At 48.7% G+C, this 26,254-nt stretch overlaps 1 protein-coding gene across 3 annotated transcripts in view; it reads right to left on the bottom strand.

Annotated features, from left to right (window-relative positions):
* The window catches only part of FAM174B (family with sequence similarity 174 member B), a 31,109-nt gene extending 5,243 nt beyond the window's left edge, over positions 1 to 25,866 (bottom strand). Inside the window, exons 1-4 of one of the 3 annotated variants that reach the window (XM_067695818.1) lie at positions 25,320 to 25,866; positions 21,899 to 21,976; positions 7,668 to 7,799; positions 5,669 to 7,526 (exon numbers count right to left, since the gene is read on the bottom strand). In XM_067695818.1, coding sequence (XP_067551919.1) covers positions 7,511 to 7,526; positions 7,668 to 7,799; positions 21,899 to 21,976; positions 25,320 to 25,666 — 573 coding nt within the window. In that variant the 5' untranslated portion in view covers positions 25,667 to 25,866 and the 3' untranslated portion in view covers positions 5,669 to 7,510. Of the gene's footprint in view, positions 1 to 5,668; positions 7,527 to 7,667; positions 7,800 to 21,898; positions 21,977 to 25,319 lie in introns of those variants that run through there. The other 2 variants (XM_067695829.1, XM_067695838.1) reach the window with 2 other exon arrangements.
* Between the last annotated feature and the right edge of the window lie 388 nt (positions 25,867 to 26,254).

The raw sequence follows: 26,254 nt of genomic DNA, 5'->3' as shown, positions 1-26,254 counted from the left end.
ATCTAAAAAATGATACAAATGAATTTATTTACAAAGCAGAAATAGACCCACAGACATAGAAAACAAACTTATGGTTACCAAAGGGGAAAGGGGGGAGGGGGAGGGATAAATTAGGAGTTTGGGATTAACAATATACACACTTCTATATATCAATATAAAATAGTTAGCCAACAAGGACCTACTGTATAGCACAGGGAACTATACTCAATATTTTGTAATAACCTATAAGGGAAAAGAATCTTTAAAAGAACAGATATATATATATCTGTGTAACTGAATCACTTTGCTGTACACCTGAAACTAACATTGTAAATCAACTATACTTCAATGAAAAACAGAATCACCTAGCAGTAAATTTTCATCGCCACACAAATTCCCGTTTGCATAGTCTGCCTCCTCATACATATAAAACTCAAATAGTTTTAAGGTGCACGATACCTCAGCTGAGAACTGCCCCCAGAATGCCAATATTGCTTTTCAGAGAAAACAAAAATGCCTCAGGAGATGCCCATTTATATATAACACATAAGCTCGGAATTCTACAAGCAAGAGGGCTGGCAGAGAGTTATTCAACCTGCTTTGGGGATGGCCTCTGATGCCGTTTCAGGTCCAGGGAGGATGCTCCAGCCACCCTGGGGAGCCCACAGGTCACCAGGTCCCGTCTGATTCCTTCCAGGCCCCGGAAGCTCAGGGTACCGGTTGCCTCTGCAGCGGTCCCCACGCTGACGCTTCTAGCAGCCTCACTCCGCATCCTCAGGTGATGAGGGAGCGTGGGGCGGGCCGAAGGGCCCTCCGAGCTCAAGGATTCTAGAAGTCACTGCCCTGAGTGTGCCTAGCAGGGCCTTAGCTTTGTCTCTGCCATAGGGTGGCCATGCGGACCCTGACCCCTGACCCCTCAGTCTAGGATAAGCAAATCAAGTCCATTTTCTCCCTCTCCCACCACAGCCTCCAGGGGCATCTGGCTGCAAACAGCCACCAAACGCCTTTTGTTCCAAAGCCAAGATGCCAGGCACAGCCCCCAGAGGTGCAGGGGACATCTCATCCGTTTCTAATTATATTCCCTCCGGAAGCCCTGTCCACAAGAGGGTGGGAGTCAGGCATTTCTGGGGCGCACATCTGCACCCCACGGGCCACATCTTTTCCACACCTAAGAAGCAGAGGCACCAAGCCCGCCCTCCCTCCCGGCCCCTGGAGACCAGGACTGGCCAGAGCTGCGTGTCCTCCCAGCAGCACACCTTCGGGCTGCACTTGTCATGGCTCCTGGTGCCACCTACCAGACAAACGGCAGGAAGAGCGGCATCTGCCTCGCCTCAGGGGACACCTGGAGGGTGTCACAGAAGGCTCCGGTGATAAACCACGGAGTCCCAGAGGTCCACGACATCAGCCACACCTGCACGCTAGGCCAACCAAGCTCAAAACACACGCAGCCAGGATGCAAATGCCTTTTGAAATACGGAACCATTTCAAAACCCCAGGGGTCTCTGTACTCCATTGAGCCATCCTTTCTCTCTTCCAATTAGCCTTTTTAAATACAGAGTTGGAAACTCACTTCCACAGACTCTTTTCCCTCCCCACATCTGGCCCTAAACATCGGAGGCCTTACCTCACGCGCTGTGACATCCCAGTGGCGTGGGAGCCTGGGAGGAGGGCTGCCCACGGAAGCCTTGCCCTGCCTGCCTTCTCTCCACCCCACTTCCTGCCTGGCGGATGCCCACGGGCTCTAAGTCAGGAGATGTTATCAGCGAGCTGCAGGTGTAATACAAGGCAGGTTACGGCCTTACTGCCCAGGTGCCAAAAACGTGATTTTCCTCTTTGCACTCACTCATAAAACCACCCAAGGCCATGATTCAGCCACATCCGATTTAAATGTCATCTGTCTCCCAGGGGGAACCAAAAAATTTACTTGAGCCATCTCTAAACAGGAAAGATGAGGACCTGTGAACAGATCGTCACGTGCAGACAGAGCAGTTCTCAAAAACGCTAAAGCCAACATAAAATTGGCCTTAAAATTCTTGTTCTGTCAAACGTATTGACCTGAAAAGTCATTTGTGATACACCGTTCGGGTGGAAAAATGTTCCAAAGCAGCACGTGTAACATGGTCCTATTTCTGTAAAAAAGAAAATTCCACGGGTACGTACTCACACACACTCCAGTGGTTATCGTTAAGTAGTGAGATTAAAGGTGATTTTATTTTCCCTTTTTCTTCTCCGTAATTTCTATACCACACATTACATCTGTAATAAAAGCTATGACCTGGTCTTTTTAAATGGTCAATCATCTTTGGGCCTGAGGACTAGAGTGGTTTTGTGTCCAGTGACTCACCCCCAAGTTCACTCACATCCTCACAAACAGCACCAACTTCTCACATGAACCACTTGAAGTCCGTCCTTCACAACAAATAGGGAAGCAGGATGGCGCCTGGACATCAATAGTTTTCTCCAATCTTCAAACAAAGAAAGCATCAAGGTCCAGCCAGTTTTAGCATATTCTACTAAACATTTAGGAAACAAATAATTCTAATCTGATACTAACTATTCCAGAGAAAAGGAAAATAAGGAACCGACCTAACTTGTTTTATGAAGCTAGTAAAACTTCTACCAAAGCCTGACAAGGATATTACAAAATAGGAAAATGACAAACCAATCTCAGTCACTAAGAGAAACAAGAAAGTCCTGAGCAAAATATCATCAAACTGAATGTAGCAATGTGAATAAAAAGATAACATGACCATGACCAAGCTCCTTTATCTCAGGAATGCAAAGTTGGTTTAATATTAGAAAAAAAATCAATGAATATGAGTTCACCACCTTAACAGATTAAGGGAGAAAGTATAATATTCTCAACAGAGCTAGAAAAAGAATTTAATAAAATCTGACATTAGCAAACTAGGACTAGAGGGAAGCTTGCTGGGGAAAAAAATCTACAAAACCCTACAGCAAACACTGCTCTTAGTGTCAATATTGAAAGCACACCCTTTAAGATCAAAAACAAGACAGGATGCCTATTATCATCACTTCTATTTAACAATGACTTAGAGGCCAAGAGTGAGTATAAAAAGGCTTAAAAAAAGAGAGAGATAAAATGTTGAAGGACCTGGGGGGAAGGGAGGCAGTCTTATTAGTCTCAAGTGATATATCTACATAGAAAACTCAAAAGATCTGCATTTAAACTACTAGAATTCATAAGAGTTTAATGAGGTTGCTGGATTTTTTTTAATCAATAGTTTTTAAAAATCAACTGCATTTCTAGACATCATGAACAGAAAGTAAGAAAGTGATATTTTTTAAAAAAGAGATCAGACTGAGGTCATGAATCGTGTGGCAGCGGCTTGCAGAGGAGCCTGTCTTTGAAGCTGTCCCCAAAGTGACAGCAGAGAGAAGCCAGCAGCCCCAGAATCAGAAACCCGGGCGTGGAGACTGATCCTGTGGGATACAGGGGTCATTACCGTGGATGATCTGGGATGAAAGACTAGTATGAATGGACTTGCTGAGTCCTGAGTTTCTGCCCAGAATCGGGGTGGAGGAGAGGCATGGAGGTGCCTGGGGGACCTTAAGTGATTCCTGTAATTAAAAATTACCATGTGTGAAAGGGCCCCATGCTATCGCTGTGTCTCATAGAGATAGAGGGCCCATTATTTTTTTTTTTTGCGGTACGCGGGCCTCTCACTGTTGTGGCCTCTCCCGTTGCGGAGCACAGGCTCCGGATGCGCAGGCCCCGCGGCCATGGCTCACGGGAAGAGGGCCCATTATTACAGTGGCCAACAAAAATCCTCCAGAGCATTGCAACAGACCAGGGAGCAAGCTCGGACTCCCAAACAGCAAAAGTATTACCTGCTACCTTAACACCTACCAGGTAGATCCATGTAATCATTTGCCTTTGGAGACAAAATCACTATGTTGAAGAGATATCTGCACCACAACGTTCACAGCAGCATGAGTTACAATAGCGAAGACATGGAAACAGCCTACGTGTGCAACAACAGATGAATAAAGAAAATGTGATATACACACACACACGTACACACACAGACACACACACGATGGAATACTAGTCAGCATAAAACAGAAGGGAATCCTGCCATTTACAAATACCATGGATGGACCATGAGGGCATCACGTTAAATGAAATAAGTCAGGCTGAGAAACACAAATACTGTACGATCTCACTTACACGTGGAATCTAGAAAAACCAAACTCATAGAAAAAGAGATCAGATTTGCAGTTATCAGAGGCAGGGGGTTGCGGAGGGGGAAATTGGGTGAAGGCGGTCAAAAGGTACAAACTTCCAGTTACGAGATGAATACCTCCCGCGGACGTAATGTACAACATGATGACTACAGGTTAACACTGCTGTATGATAGACCTGAAAGCTGCTAAGAGGGTAGATCCTATAAGTTCTCATCACAAGGTAAAAAAAAAATGTTTTTGTAACTATGTGAGGTGCTAGATGCCAACTAAACTTATTGTGGTGATCATTTCATAATATATGTATGTCATTATGCTGTATACCTTCAACGTATACAGTGCTGTATGTCAATTATACCTCAATAAAACTGAAAAAAAAGTTTTAATTTTGAAATCATTTGCCTTTGATGGTGAGTTTCACAGCCAGGAGCAATGCCAATGTAGCGCTAACTGTTCCTAGGAAAGGAACTTGCTCCATTATTTGAAGAACTGAGACTCGTTGTGGAAGGCTCTTAATCTGACAATACTTTCCTCCTCTTTGTGACACCAGACACGACCTCCACCCAGCAGTCTTTATACGACAATAATATTTGTATCCAGATTCTCTAGAGGGGCCCCTTTTCCAGCTTATACTCAAGAAAGAGTCAACAGTTAGACTTTCTGGACAGACAGTGATATTTCTTTGCTTAGGGTCTTTTCTTATGTAGTTGGGTCTGAGGCTACCACAAAAATGGCTCCATCTATCCTAGCCCCCGTGGAGTCGGCTCACACACCAAATGTGGATGAGATCTCATCCCATGGCTCAAAATCAAAACAGTCTGTTGATCCACTTAAGCCATCAAGGGCCCCCTATCGTACAATAACCCCCGGCCTGCAGGATGCAGCTGAGCCTTTCCATTGTGACTCATAATGAGGACATCGTGGTCTTCCCATTTTGTTTCATTTCTGTGCCTTGAATGTGAGACCGATAAAACGGCTTAGCAATAAAATCAGTATAATCACTTTCTTAAGTACTTAGTATTTTGCAGTATGGGTGCAGGTTAGTAATTGTTTTGATTCTTCTCAAAGGGGGTTGCTCTATACCTAAACTGCAAATTATAGCTATGGTTTGTTCCTCCACTCTATCAATAACCAATCCATGTCAATGTTGTGCATTCTTCATAAAATTTAGGTGTGATTTGTTAACAAACTCTCTTTCCAGTATTGGTATGTACGTGAACATGATAATACAGACTTTTTTTTTCAGACATGAGTATAAATAAAATAGTATTTTAAAGTAAACAGTATTTTAAAGTAAAAAAAATTGGGAGATTGGGATTGACATATATATGTATAAAATAGATAACTAATAAGAACCTGCTGTATAAAAAATTTTTTAAAAAATTTTAAAGATACATCCTACCCACAAAAAAATTTTTTTTAAATAAAGAAAAAAAATTTTATATATATATATATATCTCAAAAGGTAAAACACCTGGGAATATATCTAGAAAAAATTTATAATACATTTATGGAGAAGTTTTTGAAAGACATCTTTTCCAATACCTAAATCAATGGAAAGTTATTCCATGTTCATGAATGGGAAGAGTCAACATAAAGGGCCTGATTCTCTTTTTTTTCTTTATTGAAGTACAGTTGATGTACAATGTTATGTAAGTTACAGGTGTACAATATAGTGACTCAAAATTTTTAAAGATTATAGTCCATTTATAGTTATTATAAAATACTGGCTATATTCCCCATGTTGTACACTATATCTCTGTAGCTTATTTTTTTTATTTTATTTTATTGTTTTTGCGGTACGCGGGCCTCTCACTGCCGTGGCCTCTCCCATTGCGGAGCACAGGCTCCGGACACGCAGGCTCAGCGGCCATGGCTCACGGGCCCAGCCGCTCCGCGGCATGTGGGATCTTCCCGGACTGGGGCACGAACCCCTGTCCCCTGCATCGGCAGGTGGACTTTCAACCACTGTGCCACCAGGGAAGCCCCTGTAGCTTACTTTATACCTAATAGTTTGTAGTTCTTAATCCCCTCCCCCTATCTTGCCCCTTCCCCGCTTCCCTCTCCTCACTGGTAACCACTAGTTTGTTCTATCTGTGAGTCTGCTTCTTTTTATTCTGTTATATTCACTAGTTTGCTGTATGTTTTTAATTCCACACATAAGTGATATCATACAGTATTTGTCTTTCTCTGTCTGACTTATTTCACTTAGCATAAAGGGCTGATTCTCTTTAAATCAATCTACAGAGTCAATGCTGTTCTAATCGAAATCCCAAACACTGTTTTCTTGAATCTAACTCCTTTATAGCCAAGAATACCCAAGGCTGTCCTGGAAAAGGACAAGTCAGGAGGTACAGAAAAGCTGTGTGTGATGCGACTCTTACGGGTCAACCTGACTGGGTGACACGGTGCCCAGATGTTTGGTAAAACGTTAGTCTGGGTGTGTCTGGGAGGGTGTTCTGGCTGAGATTAACAACTGTCTGGGTAAACTGAGTAAAGCAGATCGCCCTCCCCGGCATGGGTGGGCCTCATCCAACCCACTGGAGGCCTGAATAGCACAAAAGGCAGAATAAGGGGGGATTCACTCTCTCTGCCTGACCGTGTTGGAACTGAGACATTGGTCTTCTCCTGCACTCTCACTGGAACTTACACCATCGGCTCTCCTGGTTCTCAGGCTTTCAGACTTGGAGCTTTATAATAAATCTCTTTCTGTGTGTGTATATCCTATTGATTCTGTTTCTCTGGAGGACCCTGGTGGGGAGGGAGGAATCTCCAGATAGGGTCCAGCCTGGATTTGTGTCTCAACTTTGCCACTAATAACTGCGACCTTGGGCAACCCATGGCCCCTCTCTGGGCCTCCAAGCCCTCATCCCTAAACTACACTTGCCCCCAGCTCTAACACTGAGAATCTCACATACCCAGAGTAGTACTTCCCAAAAGAAGCCAAAGCCCAAACTACAATCCTGAAGTTAAAAAGTCATTCTGACTTTCCTACGGGCCACGTTAAAGAAACACACCTGCCTTTGGAATTCAGCGGTAAATTCCATCCAAGGAGTAACCCCCACCCCACGCTCTCCATTACCAACTAAGCAAGGCTGAAAAACAAGTTTCCATTTGTGTGCATGGCGCATGGTACATGGCGGTTGCTTGGACCAGATTCCCCACAGTCTGTACATGACAAGCTCGTTGTCCGAAATTCAGCTCTCCTTTCGCGCCCACAAAGCTGACTTCTCAAGGGTTCTCGTCAGGAAAGAGTTGAGAATAAGCATTTCCCTGCAAGCACTTCCCTGCTGGCTTTCTGGGTGCTGCGCGTTCCTGGGAGAGATCAAAGCAGTTCCCCCCTAGAAGCAGAATACCCCAAGGTCAAAGACTTAGCCAAAGAACAAGAATACACGCCTGGCCACTCACTGTCTTCACAGGTGAACCGCCCCACCTCCCCAAGCCAGCGAGTCCAGGAGAAAGCCACTGTTCCCACCCGGTACCTGTATTTGATGTCAAATACTGTGGAGTCCTCGTCTTCGTCATCCTCTTCGTTCAACGGGGCCATTTCCACTCGCTCGGCTGGAGTGGTGATGATGTCATACTTGCGGGTCTTCTTCAACCTCTTCCCCGACCTGGAAGAGGGGAAGCACATTCCTGAGAACTCAGCGATGCCCACTGGGGTAAGCCACGCTGCTGCCCCTAGCCTGGCTCCCAGGAGATCTGGCAAATACCCCAGCTCCTCCACTTCCGGCCATGGGACCTTGGGCGGGTTCCTGACCTCAGCAACCCTCGTGGTCCTCACGCACACCTGCCCAAAGCACCGTAAAACCCAGCGATCAAGATCTATAATGCCCAAATGCAAGATTTTAAAAGGCAAAATTAATGCAAAGAAAATACACGATGAGCAAAAGACCAAAATGTTCAACACGGACGGAACTCAGCCCTGCCCCTGGGCTGGCATGATGCCCCTCATCCCTTCATCCCCCGGCCCCTCACCCTCATCCCAGCCCTGCCGTGTTGGCAGGTCACTGCTCCAAGCACAGGCGTCACAGCCTGGCACTGTGTGCCCTGCCCCATGGGCCAGCCAGGTGGATTAGAACGCAGGCTTGCCCACTTTCCACCTGTGTGATCATGGGCAAGTCAGTCCATCTCTCTAGGCCTCAGTTTCCTCATAAATAAAATGGGATGAGAATAGTATCTGTCCCTCGGAGGCGAGGAAGGATTAAGTGAGATGAGGCATTTAACGAGCCTACACACAGCAAGCTCTCGGCAAAAATGACTGTCTGTGAAAATAATCAACAAATGGGAGTTAAACGTGCTACAGCCTCTCTCACATGACAAGGACTTGTACAAATGAGTATTGTTTCCATCACAAGGATTTGTGAGCATTGGGAGTTATAACCCTATGCTTTTACCTCTGGGACGGTCGACGGTCACTGGGAACCACGGGGAAAGTGCCGAGCAAGCCTTTCCATCGCCAGTGTCAGACCCTCTGCACAAAGCACGAGACGTTGATCAGGACACAGCTGACAGTTTATGACGCCACAGGGAACGATATTGTTATTATGACTACTGATGCTCTAAGCATTTCTTTCTGCACTGTTTTGAACTTTTTCCCAAATGCCTTGTATTCTCTGCTGTCCCTCCTTTTTAAAAAATATTTGAAACTGTCTATGAGAAACCAGCCAAACCCCCCAGAATCATAAATGGAGCATTGAAGAATCATATTCTCTAAACATGCTTCCTGCAGACTGTAAGCCGTACCCAGCTGGAGACCACATCAAAGACACATGCCCCGTCTCTCTGACCCCAGCACACAGAAACTCCTCAAGAAGTTTGCAAAACAATGAAAACAGAAGTTCACCGTCAAGTAAGAGTTTCTTAGCAACGGCAACTTGCTCTTTTCTTACCTAGTGTTATTTATCAAAGACATGATTTGTGAAAGGATTGTTTGCATAGAAAATATAAATATTTATCTATACCTTTGGCTTAAAGCAACCTGTACAACCTATAGCACTGCTCCTTGTGGTTCTTTGTGTAGAGACTTTGGGAAATCAGCTATAAAGCCTGACAATCCCCTAGCCTCATTACAAAGCAATTTGTCCTTCCTGCTTTCATCACAGGCACGCACGCAGAGGTGTGGGTGTGAACCTGCGTGGATTTCAAACACGTTGCAGCACGGTGCAAACACCAAGCCAGGTGGTTAAGAGGTAAGAGGGGCACAGCCGGTCACCTCCCCAGTGGCCACGGGACAACAGTATTTTGGAAGCAGGCTTTGCAAAAGGGAGCGTAAATGCTTACGTTATAAATACCGCTGGTCCAGATTCTCACAATCAACAGATTCTTGTTTTCTCTCCACCTCCCCACAAAGGAGTAAAATGGATCTTAGTGTTCTGCCCCAGATGACATAATCCCTGACCAATTCAATCTCCAGTACTGGATGGGGAAATTTAAGCCCAGAAACGGCTGCATATGCCACAAGCAACCCAAGACAAAGCCACAAGGAGAACCACCCACCCCCCAAGCCCTCTAGACGAGGCTCAAGGTCCAGATCTACACGGACGCACACATCACACTTTTCTCAGAAGTCTCCTATCTCTGCCCTGACGGGTCACAGCTGTTCAGAGGAAGCACCTGGCTTTGCAAAGGATCTGGACTTGCCCTTCTGTTAACTGTGCCCAGTGCCAGGGCTGCCCATTCCCAACACACATCTGGACAAGCATCTGGAACGCTGGAACAGGATTCGTCCTGTGGACCCGAGGGTTTGAGAAAGCTCCTGTAGATGCCCGAAGAGACTGGCGCCAGATGGTTTCTGGATGAAGAGTCGCCATTGTTTGTAACTGTTTTTCAAATACCATGAGGCTTATTAGAAAAATGCAAAATCTGATTCCTAAACCTCGTCCTGCACTTGGAACTTGAAACCTCACTTAGTCTTTGGCTCTGGAGCAGGACTGACGGCTGCCCCTGGGAGAAGGTTCTGGAGGCTCTGACTTCAGCCCTGCTTCATGGAAATGGATCCCCATCGACCATAAAATCACCTTCCTTCTTCCTGATTGTTCACAGAGTCTCGTGATGAGAAAATTTACCTGCCGAGCTTAAAATAAGACCCTTGAACACTTACCACGGGAGAAGCTGGAACACAGCCCAACCTCTAGAACACCATGGCCTACTTGCTCTAATGACAGCCATTCCAAGCAGGTCACCTGAGAAGGTAATTTTAAACCTGAAGATCACACCAAAGGTTCAGTGATGGTTAATTTTATGTGTAGACTTGACTGAGCCACAGGCTACCCAGACATTGGCTCAAGCATTATTTCTGGATGTGTCTGTGAGAGTGTTTCTGGTTGAGATTAACACTGGAATGGGTAGACTGAGTAAAGCAGATTGCCCTCCCCAACTCAGGTGGGTCTCACCCGATCACTTGAAGGCCTGAATAGACAAGAAAGGCTGACATCCCACAAGTGAGAGAATTTCTCCTGCCGGACTGCCTTTGAGCTGGGACCGCATTCTTTTTTTTTTTTTTTTTTCCTGCATTCAGACTAAAATGGAAATCTTAGCTCTTCTTGGATTTCAAGTCTGTATGTGTGCATACACACACACACACACACACTCTTAGTTCCATTTCTCTACAGAAAGAGCCCTGCCTAAACCAAAAGGCCATTAGCAAGAGCCCTCATACATGCATCAAACACCAGTTTTGACACAATGAGCTGAAGACATTACATTTCAAATAGTCAACTCTCTGAGCCACAATACCTTTCACAAAAAAGTACCTTCTGCTGTTTCACTACTGGACATGTTAAGAAGGGAAAACCAGGACTTGTGAGAAGTTGAAAGAGACGCAGCCTCACCCATGGCAGAAGGTGACTGGCTGCGCCAGAGAGAAACCACATGTATGACTGGAGTCGCGTGGGGAGGGCTGGGTGGAGGGGGCCTCACCTCATGTATTTTTCAAATTAAAAGGTGAGCCCTTCCTTTACTAGCTGTGTGTGAGTCAGAAGCTGGGAAATGCATGAATAGTCGACCAGCATTTCCCGCAGACCCTTGGATCCCCAAGCCTCACTGTCCCGGGTCAGAGAACGGAGACACCCTGCCTCGGAGAGGAAGACGTGAGATAAGGGGAAAACAGATTCGTTCAAAGCCTACGTGACCTCACCGAGTCCTGCTGTCTCTTCTGAGCGTGGATGCTCTAACGCATCTTTTCTGATCAATAGCGGTCCCTAAGAGCTGAGCTCCTCCCGGGTGCCAGCTAAGCAATTTACGTGTAACATCACGTGCAAAACATATAAATCACCCTATGAGGCAGCGCTGTTATCTCTGTGTTCCAGACGAGGAAACTGAGGCTCAGAGAGGTCGATCTCCCCAGGACCAAGGACCAAGTGCTGCTCCAGCACGAACCTCCCTGGAGGCTCACCTTGAACCACCTCGTGCCGGGCAAGAGGCAAGGTGCCAGGTCCCCCACTCACTCCCTCTGCAAGCCCACTCCACACCGCCACTAGACTCCGCCTCCACTTACCTTTAACACCAAGAAACTCTTTGCCCTTGGTACACACTTTCTGGAACTTGTCGCTTACCACAGCTCACGCATTCCTATTTCAAATTGATCTGGGCAGACTTCTCGTCAACTCTTTCTAACGGTGACTCCCTCAGGACACGCGTTGGTTTGGGGCAGCCCAGCCTCCGTCTCCTCCCTCCTTTGGGCATCTGTATCCTTGGTGAATGCCCCTCTCCATGGTCCCCGTGGGTGAGGAGGCCTGACCACTGGCCACACCCCCAGCTCCAGGAGTGGACCATGGGACTTAAACCTGAGTCAGAATCAGTGTATTGCACCCCCCGGGGCCATGGCTGGGAGGTTGGGGGGAGTATGGGATTAATCAGAGCCAGTGACCTTTGCTAGGCAGGCAGGAAAGGGGTCAGTAACTCACCCAGGAGAGAGCTGCATCGCCGTCTTCTAGAAATGGAACATAAAGCCAACATGGTAGAGGACAGATTGGAGGGAGAGACCAGCTCCAAGTCTACTATGATGCCAGCCCTCCTTGACACCAACAATGCTACTCTGTTTGTCACCGAAGCCGGTCTGGTCAGGGCTTTCTGTCACCCACAAACAAAGGAACCCTAAACGTTGTCACAGGGTCTCGAAGGAAAAAAGGCATGGCTGTAATGATAAACACCATCTCGGGATTGTCCAACATTTTAACAGCAAACCTTCCACATGTAAGTATAATTTTCCCATTTTGTCGGATCCTTTAAAACCCTGGGACTCTTCCCTGTTTCTGGTTCTAGAAACAAGGAACCATACATATAATGCACCTCAGTGACAACATCGTGAAGGCTTTCATGCAGGGAGACCTGTGAACAGGTTCTCCGAGACGACAAGCATCCTTGGTGATCTTCCCACAGGGCTGTTCACCAGCATCCCGGTCTGAGGAAAAGGCTAAGGCTACACAGCTTCAGAGAATCTGCAGTCACCCATGTGTCCCCGGGGGGGAGGGCAGTGGGTCAGCCTCGAGGACACAGCTTGAGAAAGAAGCAACGGGTTCCAGACAGAGTCCCAGGTTAGAGTCAGACTTGGGTTCCTATCCCGGTGTTTCTGCTTACAGCCCTGCTTCCTCACCTACCCAGGGGTGGGTGGGAGGCACAAGCAGGAAGGAGCTTTGCCACAACTGTCACAGCGCTCCCCGCCCAAGAAGGGGGAGATTCAGGGAAGAAGGAAGGGAAGAGATATTGCTGGCCCACCTGCAACAGCATGGCCCCTTCGCCGTAATTTTTCTTTTCTGGTACAAGGTCCCGTTACACCCAGTGGCCTCCACGGAGAGACGGTGGCATTTACTTAAAGGGTGGTTTTAAGTAAATGTCCACGTTGTGCTTCACAGGACCCAGCAAGACCAGAGAAGCTCGAGAAGAGACAAAGGATCGTTCCACTGGGGCCAAAACAAACATTTCTAACTAGACAGAAGAGAAGTTCAAATTCTCTTACTCTGAAATGTAATCCTAAAGCCAGAGGGTTGGTTTACTCAAAGGCCCGCTCAACAGCTGGTCGGAAACTGGTTTCCCAATGCTCCCCAGCGCACGGCTCAGGCAGACACGGAGGCTGGGGAGCAGAGTGGGAGCCCAGAGGACCCACGTGGAGAGGGGCCTGCCCTCCCCACCCTCCCCTGCAAAGAGACACAAAACAACGCAAAGTCGGACGGGTTAGTTTGCCGTCAGAAGTTCAGTCTGGGGGTGCGGCGGTCAGATCCACAGGCTGCACGTCCAGGGGTGCGATTCTGTCTCAGCCCAGCAACTCCTTTGTCTGTGAGCCTCCTGGAAAGTCCCTCACCCTGAACCCGAATTTCGTATCCACGTCACGCACTTCCCCGGTGCAGCTAGGGTGCTGGTGGCAGAGCTCACCGCGGTGGGGCTTGGGAGAGAGATGAGGAGTGACCGATAACGAGCTCACGTTTCTTTCTGGAATGACAACAGTCTTCTATCATTGACTGGGGTGATGGTGCGCAACTCTGTGAATGTACTAAAAACCATGATTTGGACACTTTAAATGGGACACCTGTATGGCATGTGAATTACATCTTATAAAGCTGTCATTAAAAGCAGGAAAGATAGATATGTACGTATGTGTATCTATCACATTCATTCATTTCTATACTTATAAAATCTCTCTGGAAAGAGTCACAAGAAATTGACAGCCCCCAGAGAAGGAAGCTGGGGGGCCGAAGGGCAGGCGGGGCTAAGAAGGAGATTGTTCACTATACCCTCTGGCTCCTCGTGAATTTCAAACCATGTGAATATATGAGCTATTTTTAAAACAAACAAGTAAATAAATAAATAAAATTCAAAGAAGGTAGTTAAGATAAAAATTTAAACAGACCACGTGTGTGTCAGGCCTGCCTCTTGGACAGGAGACCCTTCTCCTGGAGAGGCCCGGGGGCCCCCCTGTCCCACCCAGAGGCTGCCTGCCGTCTCCTGCTCACCTGGTGACTTTAGGAGCCAAACCCAGCATCTCTGGCCTTTCCTCCCCCTGAGCTGTTTTCAGTGTGAAGCCCACTGAAGTAGCTCTGTGGCTCGAGGGCCAGCCTTCTGCTGAAACCACACTACTCGTTCCAAAGAGCACGTTACCTTTGACATTTGGAAAATTAATACAGAAGATGAAAACGGCATGTGCAGGGGAGAGATCGGATCAAGCGGCTGCCGTGAGTCAGCTGCCCGCCTTCGCACCCGGCCGAAGCTTCCAGTGCTCTGAGGACAGAGGCCTTTCCTGTTTTGAACCTCCGACCTCTACCCTGCATCTTCCCCCCTCAGAACATGACAACACTGAGCCTTCCCTGGAAAACCGAGCAAACTTGGAGAAAGGACACGACCCCAAAACCCACTGTGCAGCCCCACCATGTAGGGAAGCAGGTGCCGGAGAACCAGTGACAACAGCGCCATGCCTCCCAAGAAGGGGCGATGACCTGGGATGGGCCCCAGGCTCGGGGGCAAACCCAAGGCTGGCGACCAGGGTACAATTCCCAAGCCCCAGCCTCCTCCCTTTCCAGCCTTGGGCACAGCCCCTGCGCTCTACCCATCACCATCCTTTTAAAGCAGTTTAAACGAGCCCAGCACCAGCGTGATCTGAATCTCATCTGGCTCCGCTCCAGAAGGGCCACTTGAGACTCTCGGTTACATGAGACAAAAGCATTTTCCTCTAGTGCAGTGAGAGCTGCAGGATCTCAGGCAGCCCAGCTCTAACAGGGCTCCAGCCAAGCCCTCTCAGACACAGGTGTTCCAGAGACTTCCAGGTACACGAGCAGCGCTGCCACACCTGACGCCTGTCCTCCCCACCACACCAGACACTCTGCTCCAGTACCAGCACCCAGTCAAGCGGGATGACTCAAACGCCCCAGAGCCCACAGGCGCAGGAAAGCAGTGAAGCGAGCCTGGTGTGATGTAAACATTAGAACAAACGCGGTGACAAATGACAGCCAACGCTCGGTCTTGGAGTCAAGGAGACACGAGGATTGGCACTCACAAACACAGACGAGATGGGATGGTGGCTACCCAGCTCTCCGCCCCCCCTACCCGCCCCTCGTTACAGAGGCACTGCGTTTCCAGTATTCCCATCTGTTGAGAAAAGCAGATCTGGATTTTGATGTGAAGACTCCCAATTTTAAGTGTTCTCAGTTATCTCAGTTGTTAGAAACACTGCGTATATGTGAAATCTAAAAAAATGATACAAATGAACTTATTTACAAAACAGAAATAGACTCACAGACATAGAAAACAAACTTATGCTTGCCAAAGGGGAAAAGGGGGGGAGGGATAAATTGGGAATTGGGGATTAACAGATACACACTACTGTATATAAAAATAGATAAACAACAAGGACCTACTGTATAGCACAGGGAACTATATTCAATACCTTGTAATAACCTACAATGGAAAAGAATCTGAAAAAGAATATATATATATATATGTATGTACGTATGCATAACTGAATCACTTTGCTATACACGTGAAACACTGTAAATCAACTGCACTTTAATAAAAAATGAAAACAGAACCACTGTGCAGATCAAAACAAAACAAAAAGACGTATCTGTGGGCCGTCAGTCTGCAACCTCTGACTTAGCTTCCTGGCCATGGTTTATTTGGTCCTGGGTGCCACGCATGAGTGACACTGAATAATTGAGCTAAAATCATGGGCCCAGAGAGATGGCCTGATTCTCACTGTCAACTGAGGTCCTAGATCTGTTCACCAGCAGTTCAGTCACGATGAAGAGGTACTAGTCATTACCTATACAGCCTAGCTGTTCCCCTCCTCTCCTGGGCACTGTCCCCTCAGGATTAACAAAGTGACACCACTGTTGACTGATCACAACGCCGGCCTCCAGCACCCAATGCACAGTGTGTCCCGGGCTTCCATTTCACACAGGACCACATACCGTTGACAAGTCTTAGGGTTCCTCTTCATAACTCCTCAGGGTTACGCCTCTACCTGCCCCCCACCCTTGTTTCCCTTTCCTTCCCTCAATCCCTGAGGGACAGATCCAACTCTCATTCTTCCAAGAAAAAATAAGTACGCTCCGGCTTTGACCTGTTTAAGGAGCCACGTGAAATGTGGCCACAGCAAATGCCCCAAGACCTGTTCCTCCAGCTCCCAAGTGTGTTTGCAAAGGGTTGGGTCCACTTCACCCGTCTGTGAGGTGCCAGGAGAGGCAAGCGAGGCCAAAAGTGAGGAAGGAAGCCTCTAGGGGTGGCTCTGTTGGTTCAAGGGCAGTGGCAAGATGACCGAGAGGGACTCTTTGGTGGACCCAGGGACACAGCCACAGCCTTGAAATTCTGGGGTCACTGTGCTTCGGGACACATGTCATAAATGACCCTTTCAGCATCCACTTGTCCCTGCCACATGGTAGGGGAGGCGCAGGGGTGTCAGTCCTTGCCGCCACTGCCCCCCACTTCAGGGACAGTCCACACTTCAGGGACAGTCACTTCTTGACAGAACTCCCAACCCCGCCACTACAAGCCGAGATGTCCAGCTGCGTGGCTGGCGTTTCCATGGTGTTTCTGTCACCCTCTTTCTCACCAAGGCTTCTCCCCTGCCTGACCATCCCCTTCACCACGCCCACCTCTCCAGGCCCTTCCGGTCCTCCTGACACTTTCCTCTTCATCCTCCTCTTCACCCACTCGAATCTCCAGCCCTCCCTCCTGGTCCTTCCAGCACCTTCCACTGGTCTCCCCCGCCATCCTGCATCCCCGAGGCAGCCACATCACTATTCATCCATTCGCTCAGCAAATACATGTTAAGCACCTAAAAGGGGTCAGCATTGCTAAAGCAGCCCTTTCATCATTACACTCCTCCATTTGCTCCTCTGACCCACGACTAATCCCCAAATCCTCTGGCTGGGATTCCTGTCTTCCAAAATCCGGCTGCAACAGGAAAAGGAGTGGGGGAGGAATGCTGGATTGGAAATCAGACTCCTGCCCTTCCCCAGCCATATGGCCTTAAGCAAGACACTTCATCACTCTGCAACTTGATTTACTCATCTGTAAAATGGGATTTCGACAGGACACTCCTCACAGGGATGAGGAAACATATAAAATGTTTAGCACAGAGGCTGGTATACAGTAAGGGCTTAATAAATATTAGTTGCTATTATTATTATTGTCACCATAATTTCCAGATGATCATTTTCACAAACCCTGCCCACCACAAAACCTGCTCAGCCAGCCGGTCCTGGAAGAACCTCTTCTCCCACCCCATCAGGTCCTAATCCTTCTACTCATCCCATATGCCCTCCCTGACCACCATGTCCCCCGCCAAAGTCCCTGGGGCTTTGATAAGTCCTCTGGCAACTTATCAAGTGTTGCTTTTGACACATGACTCCCCTACAGAATTAGATTGCCTTTCACCTGCCAAGCAGAATCATACAAAGGCATTATCCTATCTTCCAGATTGAATTGGAAACTCCTTCACCTCAGCTGTATTCTCTCAGCACCTTCTAGGCTTCCAATGGGTCATTAAATACACTGGTAAGATTGCTCCATCCAGCCATGCTCTCTCCTGGGTCCCTGGCTGAGCATTGGGGAGACTCAACTGACCAGGCTAAAACCCAGCCCGCCACATCTTGGAGGCCCAGAAGAGGCCAGGCTGAGCATCAGAACACCTGGCCTTGAGTCCTACTTTTCCTACAAACTCACTGGGTGACCTTAACAAACCCTTCCCATTTCCTGGCCTCAGTTTCCTCATCTGTACAATGGGTAGAAGGAGGGAGCTCAGTGGCACTCAGTGCAAAGAAAGCCCACACCCAAGAGGTTACAAGGGCCTGAAGCCCTCCCAGGCCTGAAGAGCCCTGCCCAGGCTCTTTGCCATGGCCCCTCTTCTGCTCCACACCTGCCAATGAGAGGGGGTTGCCTCCTCCCTGCACCCTCAGGAAAATAAATAGCAAGTCTGGATTCCTGGCAGATTGCCAGGAAGATTAAATACAGATTTTTAAAGTGAAACCATGACAACATGATTCTAAATTCGTGGTCCCAGAATTTCCCTTTGTAAATAGTTAGAACCAAAACATCAGCCATAAAACTAAAATCCCAGGCACAACCTATGAAGCCTTCTCTGCTTAAATCTGGGAGGGTTTCCCTTCTGTGACACTCTCCGTACAGGATGCATGCAGACACTGACACTGGAGACCCCCACCCCACCCCTAGACGTGCCCCGTGTCTCCAGAAGGGCCTGTGTTGGCAAAGCCCCCACACTCGATGAGTACATGGGCATAAGAGTTTACAGGCAAAGCCAAATAAGCCGGAGGGCTCAGGGTTAAATTAAAGAGAGATTTTCCTCCCTTTCCAACTGGATAGAAGGGATCAGTGGCAGGTCCTGAGTCCTCACAGGCCTGTCAGTAAGGGCAGTCATGAGGCACCTCCTTCCCCAGGGGAATTCAGCTGTGTGCGGGACCCTACATGGGGTCCTAGGTGTCCGGGGAGGCTCACGCAGGCTAAAGAGTCACCAGTTTCATATCTGCAAGGCTCAGAAACAGATGCACTTGCCTGATGATCTTGGCCATATGGCTGAATCCTCATTTACAGGCAAAAGCAAGACCAAAAGGTTGGGTATAAATTACATCTGTTTTCAGAATCGTTTTTTTAAGTACAATAGGACACTTGGCTGCTTAAAGGGGAGCCAGGGGTTTGATTGACCCAATCTCATTCCAAACATCCCAATAGCCCTGGGAAGCAGGTACTTTAATTAGTGCTGGGAAGCAGATGCCCAGAAAGGTTCAGTAAACTGCTCACATAGACAACCAGGAGGCCCGCACCTGTGCTACCGCCATCTTGGGCTGGATCATTCTTTGTTAAGGGGGTCTGTCCTGGGTACTGTAGGATGTCCAGCAGCATCTCTGGCCTTTACCCACAAGATGCCAGTAGCATCCCCCTCCCCAAGTCATGACAATCAAAAACGTCCCCAGAAATTGCTAAATGACCCCAAAGCAGGCAGAATCCGCCCAGGAAAGAACCACTTGAGGGACCCTATTCCTCCCACACGCTATGACTTCTTTTTCATCTTGGTGGAAAACTGAATCAAGGGCATACTCTCTACCCTGTTGTTTTTTTTTTAATCTGGATTTTTGCTGGGTTAGATTTATTTAACACTTTCTTTACTGTGGTGTGTAAGATTAAACATCCATGGGAATTGGATGAAAGTACAACCTTCCAATAAGACCAATAAGTCCTGGGGATGGAGTGGGCATTATGACTATAGCTAACACTGCTGTGTGATAGATGGGAAAGTTGCTAAGAGAGTAGACCCCAAAAGTTCTCATTACCAGGAAAAAAATGATTTTTTCCTTTTTTTGGCATCTATGAGATGATGGATGTTCACTATACTTATCGTGGTCATCATTTCACAATATATGTAAGTCAAGTCGTTATGTTGTCCACGTTAAACTTATACAGTTCTGTGTATCAATTTTATCCCAATAAAACTGGAAAACAAAGAAAAAAGAAAACCCACTTGAAAAGTAAAAATTAAATTAAGATAAATATGTTTCACAACTATAGCTTCTCCCCCAATTCAAAACCTTGGTCAAGCAATCAAAAATGACCTCCTGATAAACAACAAGGTCCTGTATTCAGGGAATATACACAGGGAACTATATTCAATATCCTATGTACAGCACAGGGAACTATATTCAATATCCTATGATAAGCCATAATGGAAAAGAATATGATAAAATATATATATATATGTATAACTGAGTCACTTTGCTGTACAGTAGAAATTAAACACAACATTGTAAATCAACCCTACTTCAATAAAATTTTTTAAAAATGACCTCCTGGTGCTACACAAGCGCCACAATCTCAAAGTCATAAAAAGGGGCTTAACTTTCTAACCAGGGCTCTGCCCCAAGCTCCAATTTATTAAAATAATATTGATATACTAATGAGCAATAACTAAAAACTTTTCAGAACACTTTCCCCAAATCCTGAAAGCATTAAACTTCTAGATGTTCTCTTAAATAACTTTTATTCTTAGGACAAATATAAATACACAGACAATGGGAGATCCGGGGAATCCAGGAGAAGCAGGAACGTTTTTATTCCTTTTCAAAGACCTGGCTTAGTAATTCACTAAGCTCCCGTGGTTCCGGCGTCTTCAGGACACGACAGCGTGCAACTCTGCCACTGATCCAAGTGCAACAGCTGGGCAATGTCAGATCACTTAGAATTTGTCTTCCTCTTCGTCCCCCAGGAAGCACCAAAACAACCCTCCTTTCAGATAAGACGATTTTACACAGCTTTTGAAATAAGTGGCTGGGCATGCAGCCAACAGAGATCTGGGAGAAGTGTGGCCTGGGCAGGAGAGCTGGGAGACTCGACAGGACGGGGAAAGGATCCCCAGGAGGAAATGAAAGTCGTGGTTTCAGGTGGCAGTTTCTAACTTGTCTCCACCTCGTTCATAAGACACCACAGAGTAAAGTCAGATTCCCCCTCAGATCTCAAAGGGTAAAGTCAGACCTCAGAGAGCATGGGGGGCAAAAGGTACTGAACAGCGGCCACTGGCTTACGCTTGTTAACCCTGAATCCATGAGACCCCATGAGACGCTTTCCAACATCCAAAAATTGGAGGAGTTTTCTACTTCCTAAACACAGCTTCTTTATTGATTTCCTTCCAGCTCTCATAAACATGTCAAGCAACAGACCTAGGGAGGCTGGCCCTACTGCAAGCCAGGCAGAACTGCACACACACACACATGCACACGTGCACGCACACACACACATATACCTGAAGGTACTCTGGCTCGAGGGCGCTCTGCCTCCAAACTGCCTTTCCCTCCCTCCAAGTTTGTCTCCAGTCTTTAAACAGTTTTCCTTAATGATTCCAATACATGAAAAAACTGTAAATGATTCTGCAGATGGGACATCAGATTGATTAATAAGTATGGGAAGAGACAGCTACTCAACCTCAATAAGAACTGGAGATCTGCAAAAGCAAGCAATGAGATACCCAATCATACCCATCTGATTGAAAAACATTAGAAAGTCAGATAATACTAAGTGTCAGATATGATGGGAGGATCTGAGAACCCCCAGATACTGCAGGTGGGAGGGTAAACTGGTACATACTCAAGGAAACCGTGTAAGAGTACCCCTGGGACCCAGGAATCCCACTCCTAGGGGTCCACCCCAGACTCTCTCATACAGGTCCTCAGGAAGACACACCTAAGGATGTAGCAAGGAGCTGAGTGCACAGACAGGGAGAAAGAAAATGAATAAATGTCCACTGAGAGGAAATTCAGACAATGTAGAAATATATCATAAACAATAAATAAATACATAATGAAGAATCTCCCACAGTCACACATGTACACACGCATACAAAAAATTCTTTGCACATCCATATATATATATATATTATTTATTTATTTAATGAGCTCATACTACACATGCTGTTTTGTAACCTGTTTCACTCAACCAGCATATAGTGAGTATTATATTAGCATCATCATTTTTCACAGCTGCACAGTATTTCACTGTAAGCACTACCATAATTTAGTTAACCAATGCTCAATTGTTAGATATCTAGGTTACTTAAATCTCTTCACTGTTAAACAGAACTGCTCTGGACTTCATTGGCCATGCATCTTTGCTTCCTCTCCTAAGTAATAAAATTAGAAGCAAAGAATAGGTATTGCAGTAAAAACTGTGCGTACCTTAGAAATGGGACTGCTTGGTTAAAGGTATATATCTTTCTTACCACGATACACATTCTTTGCTTCTAATTGTAACAGTTTCCTTGGATCCACATTCTTTCTGTTGTCTGGCAAAGCGACTCCTTCAGGGAAAACAGACACACGGGTTATGTATAAGCAATAATACTTACTACACTCTTCCTCCTTTACCTCCCTCCCTTCTCTGTATCCATCGTTAAGGAAATGGCGGCCACTGTCCAAATAAGTCCCGATCTCACAGGTTCCCAGCATCAGCCATGCAGCTCATCACAGAGGACATTTTGAGACGCATCAGCAAAGCATCAGCAAAGCAAAATACTTAGGGGTTCATTCATTTGCTAAAAATACCTTTATCAGATGCCAGCTTGTGCTTGTAGCCACAGCAGGCATTAGAGAGGCACAAACGATTAAGGGCCAGTCCTGCTCTTAGGAGCCCTCCGCCCAGTAAGTTCAGCGACACTCTTGACTCCAAGTAGAAAATCCCAAACTCACATGTGCTCTGGAAGGGGGCCTTGCTGGGAGGCTTCTCAGAGGAGGTGATACACAGGCAGGCAAACAGCAATGAGCTGGCCACGTAGTCTTGGTGGTGGAGGGGACCCCAAGCAGAGGGTCAGAGGCACATGCCGGGCTAAGGCCACCAGATGCCGCTGGAGAACACCTGAAGGTCCAGCAGGGTGGGAGCAGTGGGCACAGCTGAGATGGGGGCTTGAGAGGGAGGCGGGGCCCTGGTTAGACACAGCCAGCTTGCCAGCACACTGAGAAGCCTGCGCACGGGGGGATGAGTGGGCAGAAGAAGGGTGAAACCAGACGAGGGAGGATGGATGGGAGTGGGGACAAGGCTGGCTGCAGGAACGCCAGCCTGAAGGGCACTGCTGTGACTCCGGACACGAGGGAGGGAGGTGAGTCAGGCAGAAGGGCTGGCAGGTGGGGAAGCTCCCGTGGAGGAAGGGGTATGGCCCAGATGAGACAGTCTCAGGGAGATTTGAGAGGCAGAATAGCCAGGATGTGGTGACTGCATGCTAAGGGGCTAGGAGGGGAAGCAGGTAAGGAAGACGCCCAGTCAGGGCAGCAGGCCTTCAGGAAGCCCGATGAAGTGAGCGTGCAGCGGCCTGTGGAAAGGTCACAGTACAGACCACAGACTTGTAGTGTTCTAGAGTCTACCAGATGACTTACTCCCCGCCCTGGGATGCAACTTTCTCCTCTGCAAAGGAGCACATGGGACCTGTGTACCATCAAGGCCCTTCCCAGCTGTAAAATGCTGTAAGTTCCTATCCACATCAGAACTGGGGTGTCAGCTGAACCCCTGGAAACTCTCCCCAACAAGAAGGCCTTCCTGGAAAGAGAAGGCACATCCATAAGGAGCCTCTCCTGTGAAGTCGGAACCTTCCTCCAACGCCCAGCTCACAGGCCAGCAAGGACCCATCCCTTCCAGCCCTGAGTACCGGCTCTCCTGCTCAAACACGTGCCCTCACATCTGGCCACATGCTGCTTGCTTTTCGGCCCCACTCCTGGGTAATACGGAGCAGACTGGCAAAATACTTCAAATACCGTCTTAAGAAGTGCACCGCCTTGTGGGCTGAGCGGCCTATTTTGAGCAAAATGTTTCAAACCTCCAGGCTCAGAGCTGCTCTAGGCACCAACGTTCAACGCAACTGAACAATCAGGAAGGCAGTAAAGGACTACGGCGCATCTGCTGAAGGCCAGGCCGTCCCTGGGCACGGGGACTGGACATGCCCACCGTCCAGGACTGTCTGCTGTGTGGGGGAGCCACCAGCCTGGCGTGAGAAGGGCCGTACGGAGGATGCACAAGGCTAGGGCTGGGGGAGGCCAGAAAAGGAAGCAACAGCCTGGCTCGGATGTCCAGGAACACTACCCAGAGGACGGAGCGTGGGAGCTGGGCCCCGGTGGCTGCGTGCAGTCATGGCAAGTGTGCAGTGGGAACTGGCCCAGGAGTGGACGAGCACAAGCCAGCCGCAGGGAGTGTCAGGAGAGAAGCGACAGGAGGTTCAGAAGGGCTGGCTGATGGCCACAAGGTGCACTGGAGCTAGTCTGTAAGGGTCTGAATGCCACATCCAGGTAGTGGCTACAGGGAGCCACTGAAGTTTGCAAGCAGACGATAAAGGGCAGCAGGAAGGATGGGGTACAGAGAGGGGCAATTCAACGTCTGCTGCACATCAGGGGATCAGCACAGTGGAAAACAATGTAGCCGGAGCCAGGGCAGGGGATGGGGCGAGGGGATGTGGGCCCACAGTTCCCCCTTCTCCATTTTCTCAGGACCACTACCATTTAATCCTATGGCCCCACAAAGAAACACCTTGACTCAAAGTCACACAGCAACCAATAGCAAACCTCAAGGGAGAGCTCCCAACCCGGCCTTTCCAGATCTGGTTTCTGCTCCTGCTCTGAAAAAGCTCACAAGCCCCTGGCCCCAAACCTCCAACAGCTGATCAAACACCCAAGCACACTGTATACACTTGGAAGGGGAAGGCACAGGCTGTGAATAACTGACACACTCATGCCCAGATTTCCCAGAGGCCCGCCTGAGTAACAGGACACATTTGGTTCATTTCCCGCAAAACCAGAATTTCCCAGGCATTAGGGGGAAATGCAACCCTCCCTGCATCCCCTGTAGCCCTCTCCATCCCCCTGCTCCAGAGACCCCGGCCATCCTTTCTAATTTCCCACTTTCTCCCTGAACTTGAGCAACCTACAAAAAGCCTCTCCAAGATCCCTCATGCCCCTGCACATCTTCATTGCGGCAGTTCATTCAGGCAGGGTGGTAGGCAGAAAGTCACTGAGGCCACCAAGGATGGCCAAACACCCTAAAGCCCAGCTCCAATCCCTGGCGCAATGCGCGCCTCCCACAGGTATCCCCACAGGCTAGACACTGCTTCTTTTGGTAGCAGAACGGATGAAAAGAAAAAACAGCAGGTGGTGCCTGAGAAGCCCTCAGAGGGAACAGAGGGAGGCTCAGCAAGGTGGGTAAGGTTCAAATCCTACTTCCACCACTGAGCCTACTTGAATAAGCCACCTTGCCTCTCCGGAAAATTTTTCCTCATCTATGAAATAGGTATAAAAATAAATTCCGTGTAAGGGTGTCATAATTCGGAGCGCGATGGAGAGTGTTAAGCATTAGTGGAGAGTGAAAAGGAATTCAATATTTTTTATATATTTATTGATACATATAGATACATATCATAGCTATAGCTACAGCTATAGCTATAGATAGAGATATCGTTCGAAGGGGAGAAAATTCCTAAAGTGTGTAGCAGGGAAAACCAGCCGAGTGCAACCCTGTGGAGCAGGGCCGGGAGTCCCGGGCTAGCGGGAGCGCACCCAGGCGCAGGGGCCGGAGCATCGGTGCGCGCAGCTGCGGCGGGCGCGCAGTGACAGCAGGTTGGCGGTGCAAGTTGGCCCGCGGGGGCTGCAAAGGGGCGGCGGACCCACCTGAAGACGCGCAGCAGCAGGCAGGCTATGAGAAAGGCGGAGAAGGCGCACGCCACGATCACGGCCGCCTTCAGGGTGGGCAGGTCGCGGAGCAGGCTGGAGATGCGGGTCACCAGGGCGTCACCGCTGCTGTTGGAGCTGCCGCCGCCGCCGCCCGCCGCCTCCCCGGAGCCCATCTCGGTGGCGTTCCCGGGCCCAGGGCCGGGCGGTGGCCGCGGCTGGCGCTCGGATCCGGACTGCGGCGGGGCGGCGGACTCGGCTCTGCTGGCGCGGGCGGCGGGCGCGGCCAGGAGCGCGAGCAGCACCAGCAGCGGCAGAAGCCGCGCGGCCGGCGGCGCGGCGCGCATGGTGCGGTCCGGCGGCCCGGGGTCGGGCTGGGCGAGCGCGACGGAGCCCTGGGTCCCGCACCGGCGACGAGGCCTTCACCGGCTACTCCCGCGGCGGAGCCAGGCGACTGCGCGGTGCTTGGCAGGAAGCTGCGGCGCCCGGAAGAGTCCGAGCCGCCCGCCGCCGCCGCGGCAGCCGCCACCAACACGTTGCACGGAGTCATTCGACGGGCCGCAGCCCCACGTGGGCGGGGCAGGCCACCAGGCCCGGTGCGGGCTGCGCTGCTCTCCGGGCGGCCCCAGTTCCCTCGGGACCTGGCACCCCCTTGGAGAAGTAACAATAGCCAGGCGCTGTGCTGCACATTTCACATTTTCTCTATTTCATTTAATCCTGCAACCCCCTTAGGAGACAGGTATTTCTGTTACCCTCCTTTAATAGTTGATTCAAGACCCAGAGAGCCTGCTCATAGTAACCCAGGTTGTGTCAGACTGAGAATCGAAAGACCATGGCACCCGGGGCAAGCCTCCATTCTACAGATGCGGAAACTGAAGCCTCCAGAGTGAAATGGGCTGTCCGATGCCCTATGCAGTGCATATAGTTCAACATCT

This window comes from Pseudorca crassidens, chromosome 1, assembly GCF_039906515.1.
Source record: "Pseudorca crassidens isolate mPseCra1 chromosome 1, mPseCra1.hap1, whole genome shotgun sequence".
In the NCBI taxonomy this organism is placed as follows: domain Eukaryota; kingdom Metazoa; phylum Chordata; class Mammalia; order Artiodactyla; family Delphinidae; genus Pseudorca; species Pseudorca crassidens.
This window is presented reverse-complemented; position numbering and strand designations above follow the sequence as displayed.